Consider the following 22,648-nt stretch of genomic DNA (forward strand, 5'->3'; position numbering starts at 1 on the left):
GGCTTTAACTGAAAGCTCTGTTATGACAGCACGGACAGTATTTATCATGGATTTGATGTAAAGAACGGGAGCCTGGTAAAAGCAAGATCAATGTAACTCTCAGTGTCTTACACTAAAAGGGATAGCTCACCCAGAAAGTTTAATTCTGTCATTATTTACTCACCCTTGTATCAATCCAAACCCATATGACTACTTTTTTCTACCGTAAAACACAAAAGGAGAAAGTTCAAAGTGCTCCTTTCAATACAATGACAATAAATAGAAACTGGGGCTGTCAGGGTCCAAAAATTACCAAAAAAATCACCATAGAAATATCATAAAAGTAGTCCATATGCACTGAGGAGCAGGCCAAATCTATCTCTCTAGTGTTCGATCATTTTTACCTATATCCTTCTCTTTGTAAATGTGTCTGTTTTGTTATTGTCATCTTCTGTCATTGGCAGCTATTCAGATCTCATCATCGAGCGTGAAGTTCTCATGCAGAAGTACATTCACCTGGTGCAGATCATGGAGACGGAGAAGGTGGCAGCGAATCAGCTGCGGCTGCAACTGGAAGACCAGGACACAGAGATTGAGAGACTCAAAGCAGAGGTCAGATCATCTTCATGTGCATCTCGTGACTTCTCCTACAATGCACTATATAGGTTAACTATGTCATGTTCTGATAGATTGTTGTTCTGAACAAAACAAAAGAGCGAATGTTACCCTATCAGTCCAATCAAGAGGAAGAAGACTCAGACATCAAGAAAATCAAGATGGTATGTGCCTCCTTTATTTCTATAAAAAACCAGTTTTAAAGTCCTCTTAATTTCTAATCTTAAGGGACCGTTCACACCAATCATGTTTTGTCGTCCGTCCACATTGATTTTGACCCTAGTGTTTTTTTTAATCACAAGAACACGTTTAGTCTGTACACCCCTTTATTTGTCAATGGATTATGCACATTTTCAGTTTCAGTTCTGTTTTGATATTCATGACTGAATTTTGAGTAAATATTGTCTAAAATACATCTTCAATTCATTGCAAGCAAATTTATTGTCAATAAATGGTATTTTTGTGTCCACGTTAGATTTTGTCCATTGTAACCGCATCCATATGAGAATCTCCTCACATGTTTTCTTGCAGGTGCAGAGCTTCATGCGTGGTTGGCTCTGTAGGAGGAAGTGGAAGATTATCGTGCAGGACTACATCTGCTCCCCTCATGCCGAGAGCATGAGAAAGAGAAACCAGATTGTCTTTAACATGGTGGAGGCTGAGACTGAGTATGTTCTCCAACTGTCCATCCTGGTCAACTGCTTTCTGCGGCCACTCCGAATGGCAGCCAGTTCCAAAAAGCCCCCCATCAGTCACGATGATGTCAGCAGTATCTTCCTTAATAGGTATATTTCATGCGTTTATGAAGAATACTGTACATTTATATTTACTGTATATTATATTAATACACTTACAATAGAAGCTTGGCAAGAGTGCAGCAGCACCAATAAGTAAATAAAATCTATCAATCTATTAATTGTCTGTCTGTCTGTCTGTCTGTCTGTCTGTCCATCTATCCATCTATCGTCTGTCTGTCTGTCTGTTTGTCTGTCTGTCTGTCTGTCTGTCTGTCCATCTATCCATCTATCGTCTGTCTGTCTGTCTGTTTGTCTGTCTGTCTGTCTGTCTGTCTGTCCATCTATCGTCTGTCTGTCTGTCTGTTTGTCTGTCTGTCTGTCTGTCTGTCCATCTATCCATCTATCGTCTGTCTGTTTGTCTGTCTGTCTGTCTGTCTGTCTGTCTGTCTGTCTTTCTATCTATCTGTCTGTCTATCTATCTGTCTGTCCATCTATCCATCTATCGTCTGTCTGTCTGTCTGTTTGTCTGTCTGTCTGTCTGTCTGTCCATCTATCCATCTATCGTCTGTTTGTCTGTCTGTCTGTCTGTCTGTCCATCTATCCATCTATCGTCTGTCTGTTTTTCTGTCTGTCTGTCCATCTATCTATCTGTCTGTCTATCTATCTGTCTGTCCATCTATCATCTATCGTCTGTCTGTCTGTCTGTTTGTCTGTCTGTCTGTCTGTCTATCTATCTATCTATCTATCTGTCTGTCTGTCTATCTATCTGTCTATCTATCTGTCTATCTATCTGTCTGCCTGTCTGTCTGTCTGTCTGTCTATCTATCTGTCTGTCTATCTGTCTATCTATCTGTCTGTCTGTCTATCTGTTTGTCTGTCTGTCTGTCTATCTATCTGTCTATCTATCTATCTATCTATCTGTCTGTCTGTCTGTCTGTCTATCTATCTGTCTATCTGTCTGTCTGCCTGTCTGTCTGTCTATCTATCTATCTATCTATCTATCTATCTGTCTGTCTGTCTATCTATCTGTCTATCTATCTGTCTGCCTGTCTGTCTGTCTGTCTGTCTATCTGTCAGTCTGTCTGTCTGTCTGTCTATCTGTCTGCCTGTCTGTCTGTCTACAATGGCAAGAAAAAGTATGTGAACCCTTTGGAATTACGTGCATGTATGTATAAATTTGTCTTAAAATCTGCTTTTGAACTTTATCTATGTTACAACATTGAACAAACACAATCTGTTTGAACAAATAACACACAAATTATTGTACTGTCCTTGTACATATTGAATACATCATTCAAACAAAGAGTTGGCAAACCTGGCATCCAATTAATGAAACGAGATTGGAGGTGTGGGTTAGAGCTACTTTGACCTATTAAAACCACTCAAACATTTTGAGTTTGATATTCACAAGAAGCATCTGCTGACGTGGACCATGCCTCGCAAGAAAGAGATCTCAGAAGACCTACGATCAAGAACTGTTGCTTTGCATAAAGCTGGAAAGGGTTACACAGGGATCTCGAAGAGCTTTAATATTCATCTGTCCACAGTTAGACAAACTGTCTATAAATGGAGATGATTTAGTACTGATTTAGTGATTAGTACTATAGGTAGTCTCACTAGAAGTGGCCGTCCAGCCAAGATGACTCAAAGGGAACACCGCAGAATGCTCAATGAGGTACAAAAGAACGCTAGAATGACAGATAAAGACTTGAATGAATCAGTGGAACTGGTTAACATCTCTGTTCTGAGTCTACTACATGGAAAACATTAAACAGGCATGGTGTTCATGCCAGGACATCACGAAGGAAGCGGCTGCTTTCCAAAAAAAACATTGCTGTGTGCCTTAAATTTGCCAAAGACCACCTTGACACTCCAAAATGCTACTTGAAAGATGTTTTGTGCACTGATGAAACTAAGGTTGAATTGTTTGGGAAGAACACACAGCACTACGTATGGCATAAAAAGGGCACCGCATACCAACATTAAAACATCATCCCAAAGGCGAAGTATGGTAGAGGGAGCATCATGATTTGGGGCTGTTGTGCTGCAATGGGGCCTGGACCGCTTGCCATTATCGAGGGAAAAATTGATTCTCAAATTTATCAAGATATCCTACAGGATAATGTCAGGGTGTCTGTGCGCCAGCTGAAGCTCAGTAGAAGTTGGGTGATGCAGCAGGACAATGATCCTAAACATCGAACTAAATCCACTACAGAATGTCTTAAAAAAAAATGTATTCAATTTTGTGTGGCCCAGTCAGAGCCCAGATCTTAACCTAATAGAGATGCTGTGGAATGACCTCAAGAGAGACGTTCACACCAGACATCCTAAAAATATGTCTGAGCTGGAGCAGTTCTGTAAGGACGAATGATCACAAATTCCTCCTGAACGTTGTGAAGGTCTAATCCGCAGCTACCGGAAGCTTATGAGGCTTTTCTGAACTTTTTCGGAACCTTTTTACAGAAATTGTTAACTTGAGATGCTCACCATCCATTTCTCTCATTTAATTCCTTCATTCATCAGTGTTTTCTTTTGCATTTGTCTTTATTTCCAAGCGAGACAATAATGTTTCTCCATGAGATATTCCATCAAGGCTTGAAGGCGCGGATAGCCAACTGGCCAACATTAGTTTTAGGTAAGCATTTTCCCAATGCTGTCCGAGACAAATAAAATGTGTAGTTTTACTTCCACCAAATGCTGATGTGCACTATGAACTACATGCCTTTATCAGTTCAAACATATCAGTCAATTTAAGATCAATGCCTGATAACCGAACTGTCATTTTCCAGCGGATCTCTTCGACATCTTGCTGCCGATGCTGAACATTTACCAAGAGTTTGTGCGCAACCATCAGTACAGTTTGCAGGTTTTGGCGAACTGTAAACAGAACCGAGACTTTGACAAACTTCTGAAGCAGTATGAAGCAAACGCTGCATGTGAAAGCAGAATGCTGGAAACCTTCCTCACCTACCCCATGTTTCAGGTGAACAAATGACCTCTGACCTTTCAATGATGAGAGTGTATTTAAAGGAATAAAATCAGAGACAGACTTTGTTCATAAAAGCATAGTGCACAGCCTAATCATTTCGACAAATGTACAGTAATAATTAAAGTATGATAGCATACTACTCCAGACAAACCTAGAGTTTTTAGAATATCTTTTTAATCATAATTGTCATCCAGATCCCTCGTTACATCATCACCCTTCATGAGCTTTTGGCCCACACGCCTTACGAACACGTGGAGCGCAAGAGTCTGGAATTCGCCAAATCCAAACTGGAGGAACTGTCCAAGTGAGTAAAGACCACAAAACCAGAAACCAGACCGAGCATTATATATTCTGTGATAAGATTTCTAAGAAAACCAAAAGGTTGCGACCATCTTATTTCTATAATTGAAGCAATACATTGTAAAACTCGTTTTTGATTTCAGCCACTAAACAGCTGATACCCTGATATCAAACGCAGTGTTCAGTGTGTGAGCGCGTTCTCTATAGAAACACTGATGCTTTTAAATGCAAACAAGGCTTTTGAGTTTCATTATTAACATGCATGCAACCGAGACAATGCTCACACTTGCTTTCAAATCTAGAACAAGTCACTGTAAAATATTGTCTCATATGCATTTTAAGTAATCACCTAAAAATACACAGAAACGACATGTATAATATCTTGATGATTTATTGAGATGAGACTGATGTTTAATGCTTGTTTATTTATTCTCAGAATGATGCATGATGAAGTGAGTGACACTGAAAATATTCGTAAGAATCTTGCGATTGAGCGAATGATCGTGGAGGGATGTGATATTCTACTGGACACCAGTCAGACATTTGTACGACAGGGTGAGACACATACAGTAATTCAGTACTGTCACATGAAGCTGCAGTTGCTTAAGTTGCAGAACACATTGTTTTCAGGTGACATATATATATATATCACAACTGTATGCAAAATGACTTATTATGCATTCAAGATATGTGTTTGATCAATATATGCATTCCCTAAAGCAGGGGTGGGGAACCTTTTTTCCATTAAGGGCCATTTGAGTATTTACGAAATTATTTGCGGGCCATACAATTGCTTGCAATTTCTGATTGTGGGTTGAAATTAATTTACGCATTCCATTACATGCTTACACACCAAAAACACCAAAAAGCTTTGTCTATTATACAATATTTTGTGTTGTTATCATTTAAAATTATTTTAAACTTTATTTGAAAGGAATTTGTATTTCAGGTTAGTTGAATCAAGGCCATTTTTTTGCTTTTCAAATTATTTCTCAAATGGATTCGCGGGCCGGGTAAAATGATCTCGCGGGCCTTATACGGCCCTGAGGCCTGACGTTCCCCACCCCTGCCCTAAAGGAACCCATCATTTATTTATACAATCCTTTTTTCAAAATCATTTAACAGAAATGTACATTATGTGGTTTTGCTTCAGTAATATTACTGAGTAAACCTGATTATACTGGGTTGCACTAATGAAAGTAATTTTTAATGGTCAGGGGGGGTCGTTTTTTTATTCTTTTATTTTTTTATTTCCAAGTGCGTCTCTCTCTCTCTCTCTCTCTCTCTCTCTCTCTCTCTCTCGAACTGGCACCTCTGCCTCACCTGCCTCCCGGATGATTAGCCCGATTCAGGCCCTCCTCCTCGTCACACTCCTCCATCACCCGACTCAGGTTGGGGAAACCCCTGGAAGACACACTCCCATCCCCTCCCTCCCTTCCTGGAGGTGGGGGGTGTAGTCTTACCAGTCATGACTTTCCCGCCTTTATGGAGCCCTGGGAGAGATGAGGGGAGGGAAAGGTGAGAGGGACAGAGTGAGGCAGTGTCGCCCCGTCCTCAAACACTCCTCCACCCTCTGGCGGATGCCAGCTGGCTCCTCCCCTGACGGACTGCAGCGAGTCTTCTGGCTGATGGAACCACTACTCCCCTTCTTCGATGGATGGCCGCGGCTCCTCTGGCTCTCAGCGGCTGGCAGCGACCCCTCCGTGATCTCTAATGTTCTGTTTCCTCTCTGTAATGAGTGTCTAATGTGTGTGTGGTTCTCCTGTAGGTTCTCTGATTCAGATACCATCTGTGGAGAAGGGTAAACTCAGTAAAGTGCGTCTGGGTTCGCTGTCTCTCAGGAAAGAGGGTGAACGGCAGTGTTTTCTGTTCACCAAACACTTCCTCATCTGCACACGCACCTCCGGTGGGAAACTGCACCTGCTCAAAGTGAGTCAACCAAAAATAACAATAAAATATGTGTTTGTATTTCTTAAAGAAATAATGCACCCATAGATGAAAATGAGATGATCGGCAGAATATGTGAAGATTTTCTGTGAATAAAAATGTTCCTTTTTGTTTCATATCAGAAAGAAAATGATATCTGGTTATTATGTGTAAATGTTGACATTTTCCTACATGGGTGAGCTATTCCTTTAACTGTTTGCTCTGACTAGATACACAATAGTTGTTTTTTTCATCAACACTTCATGGAATTGAACTTTATTGCTTAATAATGATGTACCTGCATTCCTTCTGAACAACAGCAAGGAGGCACGTTATCTCTGATTGAGTGCACGCTCATCGAAGAGCTCGACACTAATGATGAAGACTGTAAGTGTGACATCAGACCAACAGTTTATACGGGTGATTCTTTAACTCGTAAATTCTTTAAGCGTTGATTTTATTAAAACGAAGAGATTTCAACTTTTTTCTTTTTGTTCTGCGAGTGTCTCATTACAGCTGAACTGGAAAGGTTTGAAGAGGCCTTCATCATTTATTTTTGTCACTTTTTAAATGCCTTTCATGTAGAGATTTCACTGTTTTAGCGATGTCCCAGATCCAGACTTTGAAAATTAAACTCTAAAAAATCCATCATAAAAATGATCATCTAAACAAAGAGTCAAATGAACATAAAAATTGTCAATATTTGTTGTGTAAAAATTATTTCTATCAATTTATTTTTTTAAATGTCATTTCCATCAGCATCATGTCCAGCACAGAATTCTGTTAAACACAATACAGAATTGGAGATGTGCCGGAAATGACACAGTGCTGGGAATTTTCATGGAAAAGTGATGCATGTACAGACAATGTTGGACATTGTTAATAGACACATTTTTCCAAAATTAGTGTGAGTGTAAAAATGTTTTAATAAGACAGTTGAAGAAACACCCATAAAGCTTAATAAAATTTTATTGGGGGTCTGGGTAGCTCAGCGAGTAAAGCTGCTGGTTATCACCCCTAGAGTTCGCTAGATCGAATCCAGGGTGTGCTGAGTGACTCCAGCCAGGTCAATCCTAAGCAACCAAACTGGTCCGGTTGGTAGGGAGGGTAGAGTCACATGGGGTAACCTCCTCGTGGTCGCTTTAATGTGGTTCGCTCTCGGTGGGGCATGTGGCGAGTTGAGCATGGATGCCGCGGAGAATAGCGTGAAGCCTCCACACGTGCTATGTCTCCGCGGTAACGTGCTCAACAAGTCACGTGATAAGATGCACGGATTGACAGTCTCATACAAGGAGGCAACTGGGAATCGTCCTCCACCAACCGGATTGAGGCACTGAGTCACTACGCTGCCACGAGGACTTAGGCAATCCAAATTGGGAATACCGGAACTAATGTAGAGAGATATTTGATTGGATGGAAAAATAATCTCAGAGAGATATTTGATTGGATGGAAAAGTTAGGCTATGATATTATTGGTTAATATATCTCTCATCGCCCACACGGCATTGAAAGTCATTTTAGAGGTAGAGAAAGTTATTCCATTCTGATGAAAGATTATGAATCAATGTGAATGGCTGAATCGCACACAATAAGAATAGAAACATTTGTTAAGATATGGGGCCAATCAGGGCTGGACTGGGAAGAGAAATCGGCCCAGGATTTTACATAGCAACTGGCCCAAACGTTGAGCGGGGGTGTTCGCTGTCCTTTTCTGCATATCGCTGCACCATTTTGTGGTCCGTTCTGCATAATGTGGTGGCTCATTTTAGCTTATCGCGGCCCATTCGGCCCATTTTGCAGCCGACCAACTGGCCCGCTCGGTTCTCCCGATGGCCAGTCCACCCCTGATCGGCCCCAAAATGAGTCGGCCCACCGGGAAAATGCCTAGTACACCTGATTACCAGGCCAGTCCTGGCGCCAATCGGTAAACATTAAAATACTCGCCTATACAATGCAACCTGTTCTTTGTAAAGTTATAGCCAATTTTACAACTTTGTTGCCATAACGATGTAATGTCAACAAACTCTAAAACCCTAAAATGATTTTACAGCTCAAAAAAATACACAAGTTTTAACAGGAGAATTATTGTAAGTGCTTTTATAACACTATAAGCTCCACATTTCTGTCTTTAAACCCTCCAAAATTGGCCCCATTGACAGTGCCTCACTGTAACCTAGATTTTAGCTTTGTTTAAAGAAAAGGAGGGACGAGTCAGAATTACTTTTTGTGATAATCAACATTAAGCCACAAATGCTGTCGATTGAGCTCAACTTGTATTGAACCCAGAATACTCCATTAAGTTTCAATAGGCTGCTTGTTTAATAATAAATATTGTTAAATAAATTTTAACGTAGACAATCCGTTCGATATAAATTGCTCTGTTCTTGCACTCTTCAGATAATGCTGCTGGTCAAGGATTCAACCATTTGGAGTTCAAAATCGTGGTTGAACCTGCCGATGGGCCGCCGTTTTCAGTCGTGCTACTCGCGCCGTCTCGACAGGAGAAAGCTGCCTGGACCAGCGACATCAGCCAGGTGAAAACACACATATATACATGACATATATTGCTCAGGGAGAGTTTCAGACAGTGATTTTAAGATGCCCAAGATGGCAACAACAAGCAAAAAAGGGCAAACATTTGTTTTGTCACGGTGTACGTGGTGGAGACTCTAGGGACATTTGTGGAGTCGTTCATACGCCCTCTTGTTTAAGAGGGTTTTCAGATAGAAAGCAACATACATGAAGTTTTCATAATATTTGCATAGACATAAGTAGATTTTTACTGACTTTACTAGAAAGGATTTTGCATACTATATTTAGTTTTCTCTAGGGATGCACCAATATCAGAACTTTTTCCTGATACTGAAAGCCTGTTATTGTATTTTGTTATATTCATATTTTTTTTTAACTTTAACCTCCTGAGACTCGAGCGTGACTGATGCGTGCATTTTTCCATTTCCCTTTTTAGTTTGTAACTAGTAGCACCTAATAAACATGCAAAAAAATAATAATTCCAGAGCAAATCATTTTTCTGAAAATGGACGTCCACATATGTGGACAGCGAGACTAAGTTGTGACATTTTAAATAATACAAAGCTATAGAAATTCAGATTTTTGGTGTATTTCCAGGAGTGTTTGTTATTCATGTTTTTGAGACGATACATCAGAAATTAGCATAATTAATTCTGATTCAAAGTATCATCCAATCACTGGCAACCATGTTAAAATAAAATCCTACATTAAAAATAGTGAATCTATGTACTGACGATCATCGTCCCATGTGTGTCAAACATGTTGAGTGATCCAAACATCATCTGCAGCCTGAAACTGAACTTTTGATCAGATTTTAGGAGTGAACGCACTTCACTCCTAAACTCTCTGCATAGAGAGCTATAGGATGCTCCCTTGCTCCCTATTTAGTGCATGACTTAACCACTAGTGTGCTGTCTGTCTGCACTGGTCTCAGAACAGTTATAGAGAGCTATAGGATGCTCCCTTGCTCCCTATTTAGTGCATGACTTAACCTCCAGTGTGCTGTCTGTCTGCACTGGTCTCAGAACAGTTATAGAGAGCTATAGGATGCTCCCTTGCTCCCTATTTAGTGCATGACTTAACCTCCAGTGTGCTGTCTATCTGCACTGGTCTCAGAACAGTTTGAAATGCACCTCATTTTCATCCTAACTCCATATAAAACCTCTGAAAGCAAAATTTTTCAGCTTTTTATGACCATGTGATAATGCACAGTAAATATTTAGGAATGCATTTATTAATGTTAATGAATATAATAGTATTGTGCCTCACAAGGTTAAAATCAGCATTCACACTACAACAAACTCCACACTATAATTGTACATGCTTTACAAGTGAAATCATGCATCAAAACATTACAACATACAGTAAAGACGAGCAATGGTTTGATACTTTTGTATAAAAAGTGCCAAATATTTTAATTGGAAAACATAAGTCATGCTATATCAGCCTAATGATGATAATTAAAAACACTAATATTGGCTCATACAATCAATAATATATCGTGCACGCCTAGTTTGCCCAAACTTGCTCCTTTTACATAGTACATTGTATAGAGAATGAAGACATTTTAATATGTATTTATTTGTTTACACAGTGCATTGACAACATTCGCTGCAACGGCTTGATGACCAGCGTTTTTGAAGACAACTCCAAAGTCACTGTGCCGCACATGATCAAGTAAGACACGATCAGTCCAGACTTTAGATTCAATTTCAATGGCATTCGATCAACTTTGTTCTTACACCACATTCCCACATAAACACGTAAACTATTTGCCCATAAATATGATCTGCAGGTCTGATGCTCGACTGCACAAAGACGACGTGGACATCTGTTTTAGTAAGACCCTCAACTCTTGCAAGGTACCGCAGATCCGTTACGCCAGTGTGGAGAGACTTCTGGAGAGACTGACGGACCTGCGCTTCCTGTCCATAGACTTCCTCAACACCTTTCTGCACACCTACCGAATCTTTACCGCCTCTTCTGTGGTGATGGACAAACTGGCCGACATCTACAAGAAACCCTTCACATCTATACCTGTCAGGTGAGAGCGCACACATCCGGTTTCTGTCACGGCAGCAGTTTCATCTGGATTTGGATTTGGAAATGCAAAAGTTAATCGTTTCTGTTACTGTGATTGATACTGTTTGGTTGTCAATCATTTGAAACCAATTCTTCATTGCCTAATATACCAGTCATTAGGGTTGGGCCATATAAGCAATCAAAATGTATATTACGATATGTGGTCATTAACTATATATATATATATATATTTTTAAATGACTCTCTATTCCTCTCTCACACATATAAGTATATACTGTATATACAGTACATGGGAGTTTCTTCACCTTCAGGCACTTTCATGTCTCTAGGGTTGATTTTTATTAAAACGCGCAGATTTTCTTAACTTTTACTTTTCGTTATATGAAAATGTCATTAAAACTGAATTGGAAGGTTTCTGGAAGGTCTGGTTCATCTATATTTGTTACTTTTCAAATGCCTTATATGTACAGATTTCACTGTTTCACTGTTTGGCCTTTAGACCCAGACATACTATGAAAATCCATTATAATTTTTTAATTATTAAAATTACGATCATCTAAACAAACAGTGAAATAAACATAAATGATTTCAATATTTGTGTGAAAATTATTTCTATTAAATAAAAAATTAATTATGACTTTTCTCCACCGCTGTAGTGTCATTTCCACACACCAAAAATGTCGCCCCTCATAACGTTTTTTCAAAAGTTAATGTTCTTGTTAAACAAGTGGACAAAAGTGTCATGAAGAGCATGCTTGAGATGAAATATGTGACAGGTCATTTCCAGTCAAGCTGTAATTTTGCCAGATTACACAAAAAGTGTGAAAATATTATATATTTGTGTGCATTTAGGATACAGAAATGGTTAGCTATGAATTTCAACAATTTAATCTCCTGTGATGCATGTACATACATTGCTGAACATTGTTAATAGTCAAATTAAATAAACAAACTAGTGAGAGTGTGAAATATATTTGAACAAGATTTTACTTAATAGGCCCCGTTTCCACCTGGTGTTACGATGCGTCTCAGGTGATCTGATCACATGTGGTCAGGTGATACACTTCACTGTTTACACCTGGTCACTTACATGCGTCTCCAGTGACCACTTGTGATCAGATTTGGAGGGGAGGGTCTCATGATGACATACATCAATCATGTCAGTGTGTTACTGCATGATAATAAAGCGCAAGAAAGTCAGAAAAGACAAAGAAAGCATGAAAACAATGATGCGCTGTTTCTCCCAGATGCGGTTGAAATTTAATCCAAGCACAAACGCAACGCGTAATTATCTGTTATTGTAGTGGATTACATGTATTAAAGGAGCTTCATGTGTTCGTGCTTCTCGTCTGTTTTGAAACCGGACACGCTGAAGAAGATCCGTGAAGCTCTTGTTATTGTGTATATGTCTGCTTTTTAACTTTTTCAGATGGGATGTTTATTTTCTTTTAAAGCCGCTCGTAAACGGCAAAGTTTAAAGTCTTGTTTTAGCACAGCGGTTGATTGACAGGTGAGGGGTGGAGCTTCACTGAGGCCGGGACACATACTGGACAGATTAGCGTTTGCACCTCAAATGTGATGCAGTCACATGGTTTTTGTGACCCGATCACAAAACATTTTAAACCCCGTTTAGACCCGTATATAGCGCTGGGCATGTGTGATCTCCTTTAGTGCCTAAAGTTGAAGAAACTCCTAATCATATCACAATATATAACATTTGACCAAAAAGTGATTAAAAAAAACTACTGAGAAAGGTCAAAGGTGACATGCATTTTAAAGGTAAAGGGGTGCCTATCATTTAAAAGGAAAAATTATGTATTTATTGTCATTTTAATCCAAACATAAACAAATGCATTAGAAACTGTACACACAAGGTTTAGCGTTTTAATGGACATATCACCCATCCATAACAATTGTCATTGTGATTGAGATGCATGTATAGATTCAGTTTACATATTGATTGAATCAAATGAATTGAGGACTCTCTCTATGTTCTAGTTTATATTGTATATTTCTAGTTATGGATCAGAGCCATTTATGACCAAATCTAAATAATTACACATGTGGAAGGAAATTAATCTAGTTTCGGCCTATATGCCCTGCTTTTATTTACTATTTTTATTTACACTAAATGTGGCGCACAGCACTCACCCTCACTCTCTTCCCTCTGTCCTGTACTTCCCACAATCCTCCTGTCCTCTCCGTCACTGTGATTACAGGGTTCAGTATCATTCATCTGATCGTTTGTCCATAATGTCCATCTGTCCAGATTACAGTCTGAAGATCAAAAGGCTTGCGCTGGACCAGTCCAAGTAACTCATCACTCGTCTCTACCTTTTTCCTTTGTTTTACATGCTTAAAGGGGGTCATATTCTGCACTTTCGAAATTCTTTTTTTAATTTTAGGTCGAATGTTTTATTCCCCAGAAGTCCACTAATAATGTTAGTCAAAGTTTGTTTCGCAAATTAGTTTTTCATGAACACTTTCCACCCTCTTCATGACCCTTTTTAAACATGCTGTTTTCTTAAAGGGATAGTTCTCCCAAAAGCGATAATTCTGGTCATTATTTACTCACACTCATGTTCTTCAAAACCTGTATGACTTCCATAGATCACAAAAGACCCATTTTTGGGGGAACTATACCTTTAAGAGTTTTGTGTGTGATTGGTGAACCTCTTCTCATGTGAAATGAGTAATAATGTTAGGTGTTAATATGCAAATCTGAGCTTGTCATATGTTAATGAGCTCATGGTACTGATGTGCTGTAAACATGACAAATTTGAAACGAGACAATCAGGAAAATGGTGTAGATTTGCTGTATCTTTAATAAAGCGGTAGATATATTATGCGGCCAGTGCTTACTGACTGTTCAGACACGGGAAGTCCTGAGGCAGGGCTTTCTGTGAAGTTTAATGTGCTTTTTTAAGCATACATTTGTATTTCTAGAAGGGCACATGAGGTCTTGATATTCATTTATTCACTTTCTGTCTTGCATTAACCGCTTAGGTCCCTCGAGGTTTTCTTTGCCACTAATCAAGGCCCCTGGAGTGGAGAGCACCTCAACAACAAATCCCCTCGGCTGTCGCGCAAGTTCTCGTCCCCTCCGCCCATCTCCATCCCGTCTCGCACGTCTTCCCCCATCCACTCCCGCAAACTGTCCCTCAGTTCCCCTGTGAGCTGTAAGGGTGGAGTTTTGGACCTGTCGCCATCCACATCCTCTGCAGCCAGCAGTCCCACGTCCACCTACAACCCTCTCGTCTCCTCGCCGCCTCCCACGTGCACCAAAGCTCCGCTGGACCTCAGCCGAGGACCTAGCTCCCCCGAACCCGGCCCCACAACCCCAGAGGAGGGCGGGGAGCTGCCACGTCTAGATGCCTTCTGTGGAAAGCTGAGACGGAGTATTCGACGAGGTGAGCTTAACATCAGAAACATATTTTACAAAGTACATTTATGCAGATGTGTGGCTTTTGCTAACGTATGGTCAGGTTGAACATGCTAAACATGTTCTGTGAGTACTGTGTTACAGTTCTCAAGGGGGCGATAGAGTTACCTTCAAAAGTATGGGCCATTTGACTGGATGTGTTATTATTCAGATAAGTTGCAATAACTTATTATTTCACAGATGTAACAGACAGTGAAGTGAGATACATTTTAATTTTTGTTTCTGTTGTATTTTGAAATGAGTCTCAAAATACTTAATGCTCTACCAATGGATAGAGAGAATTTATTCTGGAAGCCAATTGGTATGACTGTATGAGCTTCATTTGACCCTGTCATTAAACATGGGATGGGAGGTCTTTAGAGCTTCAGTTCTGATCAGACTAATAGATCTAATAGGCTTGAATTCAATCAATTTTCACAGATTCTCTTTCAATCTGCCTGTTTAAGCTGTTCATATCAGATAGATAGATGGTTGGATGAATGGAAGGAAGGATCCATAATAAGGATAGATGGATAGATTGGTGGATGAATAGATGAATGAATATCATGTGTATATGGATGGATGATGAATAATATAAATGGAAGGATGGATGGATAAATAATACTGATAGATAGATTGATGGATGGATGAATGAATATAGATAGATGGATGGATGGATGAATAGATAGATTGATGGATGGATGGATGGGTAATATAGATAGATAGATAGATAGATAATATGGATGATGGATGGATGAATAGATAGATTGATTGATGGATGGATGAATAATATGAATAGATGGATAAATTATATGGATGGATGGATGGATAAATAATACTGATGGATAGATGGATAATATGGATAGATAGATGATGGATGGATGAATAATATTGATGGATAGATGAATAATATGGATAGATGGATGGATGGATAGATGGATGAATAATATAGATGGATGGATGGAAGGAAGGATAGATGAATAATATGGATGGAATAATATGGATAGATGGATAGACGGATGGATGGATAGATGGATGAATAAGATGGATGATGCATGGATGGATGGATGAATAAGATGGATGGATGGATAGATTGATGAATAAGATGGATGGATGGATGGATGGATGGATAGATGGATGAATAAGATGGATGATGGATGGATGGATGAATGAATAAGATGGATGGATGGATGGATAGATGGATGAATAAGATGGATGGATGGATGGATAGATGGATGAATAAGATGGATGGATGGATGGATAGATAGATGGATGAATAAGATGGATGGATGGATAGATAGATAGATGGATGAATAAGATGGATGGATAGATGGATGAATAAGATGGATGGATGGATGGATGGATGGATGGATGGATGATATGGATGAATAAGATGGATGGATGGATAGATAGATAGATGGATGAATAAGATGGATGGATAGATGGATGAATAAGATGGATGGATGGATGAATAAGATGGATGGATGGATGGATGGATAGATGGATGAATAAGATGGATGGATGGATGGATAGATAGATGGATGAATAAGATGGATGGATGAGATGGATGAATAAGATGGATGGATGGATGGATGGATGGATGGATGGATGAATAAGATGGATGAATAAGATGGATGAATAAGATGGATGGATGGATAGATGGATGAATAAGATGGATGGATAGATGGATGAATAAGATGGATGGATGGATATATGGATGAATAAGATGGATGGATGGATGAATGGATGGATGGATGGATGGATAGAAGGATGAATAAGATGGATGGATGGATGGATGGATGGATGGATGAATAAGATGGATGGATGGATAGATGGATGAATAAGATGGATGGATGGATGGATAGATGGATGGAAGGATGGATTATTAATAATAATTCCATACTGTATTATTTGTACCCAAATAATAATATTATATTATCTTCCTGGCAGCTGTACTGGACTCAATATCACTGGACAAGTTTATTCCTGAGACGCCTGCATCGAGTGATTCTGCAGACATGTCACCATGCCGGTCCCCATCCACCCCTCGACACCTTCGCTACCGACAGCTTGCAGGTACGAGCTCTCTCGTTTTTAATAGATTTTACACGTTTGTAGCATTTTATATTTTTCACGAACTCCACTGAAAATGTCAGTCAAGTTTGCTTGCACCTAAACAATTGTAGTTGTAGTCCACAATCTGTTTTTGCTAAGGTAGATTTGTATATTACCTCTATTTCAATTGGCTAACCTCGGCATACCAGCACAGTTCACATTGTTCTTCATCAGAACTTTTTTCATTAGCATTTGATTCATATGTAGGTAGCTATGTGTGTGTGAATGTTTGCTTTTAATTTTTTTTATTAAAAAGGCCGATGTCAATTTGTAAATGAGCTCATGGTTGTGATAATTAGTCTCTGTTTTCCATGATATGACCCCTTTAAATATTTACGCAGTTGGTAGATGTCTATGCTAATGCTAATGTCATTGAGGGAACTTTCTTTGTGAGTCAACTCATTTACGCTCATCTCTCTCATTGTGTCCTAACAGGTCAGTCTCCGGAGAATTCCCGCTGCGCCGTGTCCCCAGCGTCTGCGTTTGCCATCGCCACAGCAGCAGCAGCTGGACACAGCAGCCTGCAAGGTTAGACGACACTGATTGGGTCAGACAGCTGCCCTCGCCACTGAAACAGATCTCCTATGGTGTCTGTGTTCAGTCATGACATCGCTCTGAGAAGAACGTCACATCTACGCTCACAACTTTCTCCTACTTTCCTTTATTCAGGTTTTACCAACCTGGAGAAATCATACGATAAAGAGTTCCTCATTCGCAGAGCCGCCACTAACAGAGTCCTGAATGTTCTGCGGCACTGGGTTTCCAAACACTCTCAGGTTTGTGTGACCTGTATCATTTCCACCCTTGGTTTTTGCCTGCTGTTCGCGACCCTATCGGAACAGACCTGTGACCCAACAGACGAAAATAATTGTTTTAGATAAACAGCTCAGATGATGTGATCTCACACCTCCACAGCGTGGCCTTTGTCAGACCTGCTTTGCGCTTCAGTCGTTCATTGTGCACCGTAGTGACTGCGCTGAAATGTCACCGAACCCCCAAGTGTGCCGTGCTGTGAGCTCCAGTGTCCACGCATGTCAGCTGCAGGGTGGGATGGCACATTGTACTACTACAGCCTTAAATGTGATGCCACTCATCTCAGATAGACAAAACTTTTCCATCATTTCATCTGCAATGCATTTCTGAAAGAAATTTGAGGTTAATTTGTTGTGAAAATACAATAAATATGAGATGATCTGAGTTCATTTAGAGCAGTGGTCCTCAAACTTTGGTGCTCGAGGGATTCCAAGCAGTTTGTGAGGCTGACAAAAAACTCCATCATTAGTGGTTCTCTCTCTCAATGGGGCGTGTGGTGAGTTGTGTGTGGATCGTGGAGAGTAGCATGAGCCTCCACATGCTGCGAGTCTCCGCGGTGTCATGCACAACGAGTCACATGATAAGATGCGCCAATTGACTGTCTCAGAAGCGGAGGCAACTGAGATTTGTCCTCCGCCACCCGGATTGAGGTGAATCACCCATGAAGCATTGTGAGTGACATGATCAAGTTAAAACGGCGGAAAAAAATTATACTATTAAGTTAAAGTAGTTCATTATAAGTATAAATCAATGCAAATGAATTATGTTGGAAAATATTCAGATATATACAATTATATAAGTAGTTTGAGAGAGTAGGGATAGTGAATGAATTGCATCACTGGGAGTGGGCAGTCAGCGCAGAGCACTTTTGCTGCACTTTGCTTGCCATCTTTTCTCTATAGGATCATGGGTAGTGTAGTTCTTCAGCACAAATTCCACTATAACATTTTTATTTATTTTTTTAAATGAAGTTGAAATAATGCAGACTTATGGCTTCAGCAGAAGCATAGACCATAGATTAACTACCTTAAAGTTCATGGTAGGCCTGTCTTCACAAGTTTACAAGTTCATGAATCAATTCGCTTATTGAGAAAGTGAATGGGATTTTACATTAAGAACCTGACTGTTGCGCTGTATTGAAAAAAGTTTGAGAAACACTGATTTAGTGTGCTCATACACAAGCCAAAATTCTTCTGAACCAATGGAAACTAATCAAGGTTCAGCAAGTGGGTTGATTTTTGCCCCGTTAATGAACATGCAGTCTGTCGATGGAGATATGAATGAATCATCTGCACTCATATGCTGTTGTGTTGGAATTGAAAGACCGGAGTCATTTACATTTGGTTAGCATTGATCCGCAGATTAGTCCACTAATATTCTGGACGACTGGACGGCAAGTAAAACTGAGTGGGTAAATTAGCAACCTTGGATTAAGTGGCTTGGACCTTGTGGGAATCGAAACTGCAACCTTCCAGTGATCAGCCCTGAACTTAAGGCACCACACCACCCTGTTTTATGTCCAGTAATTTCCACTCCATGTGTTTGTATGTGCTTTGCAGGACTTCGAGATGAACGCAGAACTGACATCGGCCGTGATCGCTCTGCTTGAGGAAGTGCTGAGAGACCCTGATCTGCTGCCTCAAGAGAGGAAGGCCACCGCCAACATACTGAGGTGAAGAACACAGCTCTCAAAGCACTTGAGATGAGAAAGTTGTTACGAAATCAATCAGACTGCATTCATGTGCTCACAAAGCACAAGTCATTGACTTGCTAGATTTGGTTCTCAAATGAAAGGGAAAAATGTAAGTTTACCTTCACTCAAAACTCCAAGGCAGCATATTTCCCATACAAAGCTCTCGTATGGCTTAAGAAGACTTGGAATATAGCGTACGATTCACAAGATATTATGATCCTTTAATGGTAATTTTTTGTCCTTCTTGGAGCTGATTGTCAACATCCGCTTTTTGTGTTGGGAAAATAAGTGAATGACAATTTTCATTTTTGGGGGATTCTATTCCTTTAATAATATTCAACTTTTTCCTTAAGTGCTCTTTCACAAGAGGAACAAGACGACTCACAACTCAAGATTGAGGACATTATCCAAATGGTGAGTGTCTTTGGTTCAAGTTCCTGTGAATGGATGTATTCCTTCCACCTCTGTTTAATTCTGTGTGTTTATTTAGTCTGAGTGTCCGAAGGTTGAATGCTTTGAGTCGCTCTCTGCCATTGAGCTTGCAGAACAAATCACCCTACTGGACCATATAGTGTTCCGGAATATTCCATACGAGTGAGTGTCTATGAGTAAAAACTAAATAGTAACTTTAGAGTAGAGCAGTACAACTGATTTCTTGCCAGTGGCCATTTTTGATTGCTATTAGTATTATTGAGTAATATTTGGAAAAAGACTATGTTTTCATAAATCAAACCTTTGACTTTTTAGGGAGTTTTTTGGTCAAGGCTGGATGAAGTTCGACAAAAATGAAAGGACACCGTACATCATGAAGACCAGTCAACACTTCAATGATGTGGGCAAAAATTATAAACAACAATATACCTATTGGTCTCCTAAGCAACCAAATTGGCCCGGTTGCTAGGGAGGGTAGAGTAACATGGGGTAACCTCCTTGTGGTGGTGATTAGTGGTTCTTGCTCTCAATGGGGCATGTGGTGAGTTGTGTGTGGATAGTGGAGAGTAGCATGAGCCTCCACATGCTGTGAGTCTCCACGATGTCATGCACAACGAGTCACGTGATAAGATGCGCGGATTGACGGTCTCAGCAACTGAGACTTGTCCTCCACCACCCGGATTGAGGCGAGAAACCGCACCACCACGAGGACCTACTTAGTAGTGGGAATCAGGCATTCCAAATTGGGATCAATTGTATCCAGCAGTCCATGGATGTCTGGAAAGACCATGGAATATCATTGAAGTGGTCAAAAATGGTGGGAACCCTGATTTAAGCCTTTAGATCAAAAGGTTTTAAGATCAGGAGAAATCAATACTTTCAAGTTTGTCTAAATGTTTAAATGGTGTTGAAAACAAACAAAAAAATCATCACATTATCATGCATTCCCAAGACTCTTTCGCTGTTCTCCCAACAGATGAGTAACCTGGTAGCGTCTGAAATCATGGCCCATTCAGACGTAAGCTCCAGGGCCAGCTCCATTGAGAAGTGGCTCGCAGTCGCAGATATATGTCGCTGTCTCAACAACTACAATGGAGTGTTGGAGATCACGTCTGCTCTGAACCGCAGTGCCATCTACAGGTTAAAGAAAACATGGGTCAAGGTCTGCAAACAGGTGAGTTTGGATGCCAGCTTACGCTTGAAGGACCCAAATGACCTAAAATTAGAGTTTTAAATCAAATGCTCTCTAAAATACCACTTGCCACCAAGTAGCATCTTCCTGCTTCAATAAGAAATAATTCAACACAGGAAATTAATATGTGTTTGCTTTCAGACCAAAGCGCTCATGGACAGACTACAGAAGATCGTTTCATCTGAAGGGAGGTTTAAAAATCTGAGAGAAACTCTGAAAAAGTAAGGTTGCGTTTATTAGTTTTACTCAAAATATAGAGAAAACATATCCTGTCATTTTATACTTGGGGTCATGTGTAATCCGCAGCTGTAACCCTCCATGTGTACCATATCTGGGGATGTATCTGACGGATTTGGCATTTATTGAGGAAGGAACGCCTAACTTCACGGAGGAGGGTCTCGTCAACTTCTCTAAAATGAGGATGGTAAACGTCTGATACCTTAAACCTATTCTAATTAACCAATTTCTTGAAGTATGGCATTTTGTAGAATTTCACTTTGAGGATTTTGAAGACATGGCTCAAATTTGGTAATCATGAAGCTTTGAAAGCCTTTAACATGTTTTCAATGTAACAACATAATTTGCTACTTTATTCACAGATTTCACACATAATAAGAGAGATCCGTCAGTTTCAGCAAGCACCGTACAGGATCGAGCTGCAACCCAAGGTATGTTCTCTACGTATAATGGGCCTCATTCATGAAGCACAAGCAGAACTCATTTTTGAGCAAATTGTTCATAAAGCCACTTTGACGTAAATTCTCAGACTCATGAAAATTTTTGTATTTTCAAAACGTTATTTATACCTGTGCAAACTGCCATGACTACATTTTGAGTAAAGTGAAACTAAATAAGTAATGAAAAAAGTTACTTAAAATTAAGATTAAGGTAAAATTAAGGTAACCTTAAAAAAATTAATTAGTACAAAAAAAAAAAAAAAAAAATGTTAAATTCCAGCTCTATCAGATGTGCTTGACATGGGGCAAAAGTTTCATGGAAAGATGCAGTTTGCATTTTTCTTGAAACAATTAATGTCCTCTAAAGTGACTGGTTGGACAGTTTTTTTTATTTGATATGAGCTATATTGTGTCATAATTTAGGCATCGGTAAATTGCTTAAACAGCTGATAACGTATGGTCAATGCTAATGCTGTTAAACCCATAAAAAACACATCGTGGGTGAGTGCATACACAATAAAATGGGTAAAAAATAGAAAAAGCGCGCACACTGTTGTATAGCTTGCAAATCGGTAATACCATACAGCGTTTCGGTCAAAGACATTCTTAAGGCATTTTTTCTTCAATTTCTCTGAAGATTCTTCCAGATGCATGAACAGTGTATATCACGATTACCATCACGATTTACCCGGGAAGTTACACAAATAATGCTGGCGATGCGCTGTGAACTCTGTGAAGCTTGGTAATCATTTACGATGTGAATGCACTTTCATAAATTGATTTCATAAATTTCACATTCATAAAAATGATTTAATTACTGTTCCACCAGATTTTAGAGTCTGGTGCATTCCTTATATGGCGTTTTCATGGCCATGGATTATGATCATTGTGAATAAACGTGCACACGCCCCGTTACGAAGGTTTGTAATTCAATAATATACATTTTACTAACAAATCTGGGGAGGACGAAGTGTTTGTGAATCTTCAAACGTGCAAATGACTCTGAATGTACTCGTATAGTTATGAAAGTTCCATGAATGAGGTACAGTTACTTTTTGGAAGAGGTGGAAATGGCTTTAATGGCATTTTCACACAAAAAACTTAGTGTGAACCAAAGTTCAATTGACATCTTTGGTTGCTGTAAAAAGTGTTTTCTAAACCAAGTCACTGAACCCAAGTCCTCA

The 22,648-nt window shown here is 39.7% G+C and overlaps 1 protein-coding gene across 2 annotated transcripts in view; it reads left to right on the forward strand.

Moving 5' to 3' along the window:
* The window catches only part of rasgrf2a (Ras protein-specific guanine nucleotide-releasing factor 2a), a 35,125-nt gene that overhangs the window by 11,550 nt on the left and 927 nt on the right, over positions 1-22,648 (forward strand). The window contains exons 3-27 of one of the 2 annotated variants that reach the window (XM_052117691.1): positions 444-591; positions 669-758; positions 1,126-1,379; positions 3,887-3,966; positions 4,121-4,314; positions 4,515-4,624; positions 5,057-5,175; positions 6,389-6,549; positions 6,867-6,933; positions 8,944-9,080; positions 10,673-10,755; positions 10,874-11,122; positions 13,341-13,433; positions 14,128-14,531; positions 16,493-16,618; positions 17,093-17,185; positions 17,327-17,433; positions 19,030-19,142; positions 19,517-19,577; positions 19,654-19,757; positions 19,911-19,995; positions 20,572-20,769; positions 20,929-21,008; positions 21,094-21,211; positions 21,387-21,455. In XM_052117691.1, coding sequence (XP_051973651.1) covers positions 444-591; positions 669-758; positions 1,126-1,379; positions 3,887-3,966; positions 4,121-4,314; positions 4,515-4,624; positions 5,057-5,175; positions 6,389-6,549; positions 6,867-6,933; positions 8,944-9,080; positions 10,673-10,755; positions 10,874-11,122; positions 13,341-13,433; positions 14,128-14,531; positions 16,493-16,618; positions 17,093-17,185; positions 17,327-17,433; positions 19,030-19,142; positions 19,517-19,577; positions 19,654-19,757; positions 19,911-19,995; positions 20,572-20,769; positions 20,929-21,008; positions 21,094-21,211; positions 21,387-21,455 — 3,343 coding nt within the window. The remainder of the gene's footprint in view (positions 1-443; positions 592-668; positions 759-1,125; positions 1,380-3,886; positions 3,967-4,120; positions 4,315-4,514; positions 4,625-5,056; positions 5,176-6,388; positions 6,550-6,866; positions 6,934-8,943; positions 9,081-10,672; positions 10,756-10,873; positions 11,123-13,340; positions 13,434-14,127; positions 14,532-16,492; positions 16,619-17,092; positions 17,186-17,326; positions 17,434-19,029; positions 19,143-19,516; positions 19,578-19,653; positions 19,758-19,910; positions 19,996-20,571; positions 20,770-20,928; positions 21,009-21,093; positions 21,212-21,386; positions 21,456-22,648) is intronic. The other variant, XM_052117692.1, reaches the window with a different exon arrangement.

This window comes from Xyrauchen texanus, chromosome 44 (assembly GCF_025860055.1).
Source record: "Xyrauchen texanus isolate HMW12.3.18 chromosome 44, RBS_HiC_50CHRs, whole genome shotgun sequence".
NCBI classification, from domain to species: Eukaryota; Metazoa; Chordata; class Actinopteri; order Cypriniformes; family Catostomidae; genus Xyrauchen; species Xyrauchen texanus.